General features: G+C 42.2%; 1 protein-coding gene across 1 annotated transcript; it reads right to left on the bottom strand.

Annotated features, from left to right (window-relative positions):
• Nucleotides 1–767: 767 nt before the first annotated feature.
• Nucleotides 768–3,079, bottom strand: LOC138322041 (uncharacterized). Its single transcript, XM_069266097.1, has 2 exons — nt 2,786–3,079; nt 768–2,384 (listed from the first exon to the last, which is right to left on the bottom strand). The coding sequence occupies exons 1-2, from the start codon at nt 3,077–3,079 to the stop codon at nt 768–770; spliced, it is 1,911 nt and encodes a 636-aa protein (XP_069122198.1).
• Nucleotides 3,080–3,404: the final 325 nt, after the last annotated feature.

Here is a 3,404-nt window from a genome sequence, read left to right as displayed (position 1 = left end):
GTGTTGTAGTTTCTGTGTTTCTTCTTGTTTGTGTATGGTCTTGTAAATGATACTATCGTCTGCGAAAAGTCTAAGGGTGCTGTGTTTCATGTATTCATGTAGGTCGTTGATATATATTAAGAAAAGTATGGGGCCCAGACAGGTTCCTTGAGGGACTCCGGATGTTACTGGTATTTTGTGTGAGTGTTTGCCCTCAAGTATTACTGTCTGGGTGCGATGTGAAAGAAAATCTGTTATCCATGCATGTGTGTTACCTGTGATGCCGTAGTATTTGAGTTTGTACTGAAGGCGTTTGTGTGGTACTTTGTCAAAAGCTTTTGCAAAGTCCATGATTATGATGTCTGTCTGCGTGTTGTTGTTGTTGTGGTTTTGTGTGAGGTCGTGTATGAACGTGGCCAGTTGGGTTTCGCACGATCTGGAAGGTCTAAAGCCGTGTTGTTTGTCGTAAAGTATGTTGTTGTTTTCCAGATGTGACATGGTGGCGCTGGTGATTATATGTTCCATTAAGTTGCACGTGATGCATGTGAGTGATATTGGTCTGTAGTTTGCGGGATTGTATTTGTCGCCTTTTTTGTAAATGGGATTGACATTTGCGTGTTTCCAGTCGTGGGGAAGTGTTCCTGTGGTGAGTGAGCATGTAAATATTTTTGTAAGGATTGGAGCTGTGATGTCTTTGAGTTCTTTCAATATTCTGCCATGAATGTTGTCGGGGCCAGTTGCTTTATGCGAGTTTATATTGTTCAGTAGTTTGTGTATGCCCTGTTGTGTTATGTGGATGTCTGGCATAATTGGGTGTGGTGAAGGTCCTTTGTCAGGTACGGTTGTATACTCCATTGTGTGAAAGCAGACTGGAATTGTTGGTTTAAGATGTTGGCTTTGTCAGTTGTGTCCGTCAGCAGCTGTCCGTCTTTCCGTAGGACTGTGATGTCAGAATTCTCTTTCTTGGTTGTTTTTATGTACGAGAAAAGTTTTTTGGGATTGTGTTTTTTGTTAGGGTGTGAGGATCTAGGTTCGTCTATTGGTATGTCTGTTATCATTTTTTCTAAGTAGTTGAGGTATGCGTTTCTGGTTTGTTTTTGTAGTTCTGATTTTGTTGCTTTATATTTATGTTTGATTTCTGGTTTGGATTTATACTGTTTGTGTAAGCGTTTGGATTTGTTTATGAGTTGGCGAATGGGGCGGGTTATCCAAGGGAGTTTGGATTTGTGTGTGATGTGCTTGGTGGGTATGTTTTTGTCTATGGATTTGTTTAGTGTTGTTTTGAAAGAGTGCCAGATCTCCTCTATGTTGTCGTTTGATCGTTCGTCCAGTTGTGTATTTAATTGTTCAAGGTCAGTCTTTATGTTGTCCCAGTTGGCTTTATTGTAGATGAGGATGTCCCTAGGTGGTCTTCTGATCTTTTTTAGTCGGACGTCAATTTCGGTGTAAACTATGTCGTGGTCCGATTTTCCTAGTGGTGGTAATATTTCTTGTTTGTTGATGATGGATGGCCTATTGGTTAGTGTAAGGTCTAATATGTGTTCGCCACGAGTGGGGGAAGCTGTCGTTTGAGTGAGAGACTTGTCATTGATGATGTTAAGTAGGTGTTGGTGTAGCTTAGGTTGTGGTGTGCTTGGGATGGTGGTGTTGGTGTGCCAGTCTATATGGGGTAAGTTAAAGTCTCCACTGATGTATGTAATTCTGTTATTGTTTTGGCCTATTCTATTTATGGAGTCTTCGAGGTGTTCGATTGATTTTCCTTTGTCTGAGGAGGGTCTGTAGTATGCGCCTACTGTTAGGTCATGTGAATTTGTCATGTTGATGTTAATATATATAGATTCGTTGTCTGTGTCTAGTTCTTTTGCATGTTCTGAGTGGTATGCATTTGTTACTGCTATCAGAACTCCACCGTGGCTTTGTCCTTTTTTGTTTGGAGTTCTGTCTTTCCTGTATGTTGTGTAAGAGTCTGATGGGAAATATTCGTGGGATGGGATGTTATTGTTAAGCCATGTTTCTGTACCTATTACTATGTCTGGTTTGAGTGTGTGAAGCAGGTGTTCCAGTTCAGGTTTTTTATTGGAGATGGATTGGAAATTAATGGTAGCTATCCTAGTGGGTTTGATGAATCTGTTGGTTGTGTTGGGCGGGGTGGTTTGTTTTTTTGGTGAGGAGGATGCTTTGGGAGGACCGGGACTTTTAGGGTCATCACTACTGGAGAGGGTGCTTGTGTCATGTAGGTGTGAAAATTTGTTTGAGATGTCAGTTGGGGATGTATCAAAGAGTGTGGAGGAGAAATTTGGAAGACCACAGTTTAGGCAATCCCAGGTTACACTACTGTGATCCAAGTGCTTGAGTTGGGATTTATTTAACCACAATGCCTGGTACTCCGTATCGAGACATTTGACCTTTTAGGTAGGAAATGGTGTTTCTACTACTCAGATTGTCTAGCTTGGAGAGTTCTGGCCACTTTGAGTAATTGTCGACGGAAACAAGATAGTGGTTTCCCTTGTATTCGAATAGATCGGCTGATATCACGGACCATGGTCTGTTTGGTAGCTCGGTCTCTACCAACGGCTCTTTCGGATTCCCTTGAGGGGTTTCCGCACACACAGAACACCTCTGGACAGTGTTCTCAATATCCGTCGCCATACCTGGCCAGTACAGAATGTCTCTCGCTAAGGATTTGGACTTGACTATTCCTAGATGAGATTTGTGAATAATTTTCAGCATTTCTGGACGCATGGATTTTGGAATGATGAGTTTGTGGTTCTCTGAAATTCCAGTAGGGTAGAATCTCCGTTACTACCTCAACTTTAGTTTCTGGCCAACCTTCTAACACAACATCCTGAAGTGTCTGTAACTCTCTGTCCTTTGCTGTCTCCTCTTGTAGTTTACGGCACATTACTGGAGATACAGGTAGATACGAGGTTAGCAAAGAGTTTATCGTCAAATCTGGAACGATGTCATCTGAGCTTTCAGGTAAGAATGCTCTGCTAAGAGTGTCCGCAATGAACATCTCCTTACCAGGTTTGTATACAACGTTCAAGTCGTACTTCTGCAATGTTAGCAATATTCGTTGCAGTCTAGGTGGCGCTGTCATCAACGGTTTACGGAATATCGACTGAAGCGGTTTATGGTCACTCTCTACGGTAACCTGGCGTCCGTATATGAATTGATGAAATCTCTGACATCCAAAGGCTATGGCCAACGCCTCCTTCTCAATTTGAGCGTAATTCTGTTGTGCAGGGGTTAAGGTCCTTGATGAATAAGCAACAGGTTTTTACTTCCTGTATAATTGCTGCTCCTAAGCCCTTTGCGCTTGCGTCGACTGTTAACGTCAGTTCCTTTTCAGGGTTGTAATAGCACAGAACTGGTGCTTGCGTTACTAGCTGTTTGAGTCGCTTGAAGCTATTTTCTTGAGCATT

The sequence above is a fragment of the Argopecten irradians genome, chromosome 4, assembly GCF_041381155.1.
Source record: "Argopecten irradians isolate NY chromosome 4, Ai_NY, whole genome shotgun sequence".
In the NCBI taxonomy this organism is placed as follows: domain Eukaryota; kingdom Metazoa; phylum Mollusca; class Bivalvia; order Pectinida; family Pectinidae; genus Argopecten; species Argopecten irradians.
Note: the sequence above shows the minus strand (reverse complement) of the source record. Positions and strands in the feature narration are given on the sequence as shown.

Coding starts and splice junctions, on each gene's coding strand:
- LOC138322041 (XM_069266097.1), bottom strand. CDS start 3,079: ATGACAGCGCCACCTAGACTGCAACGAATATTGCTAACATTGCAGAAG. Junction 2,385..2,785: donor GGCCAGAAACTAAAGTTGAG/GTAGTAACGGAG, acceptor CCTACCTAAAAG/GTCAAATGTCTCGATACGGA.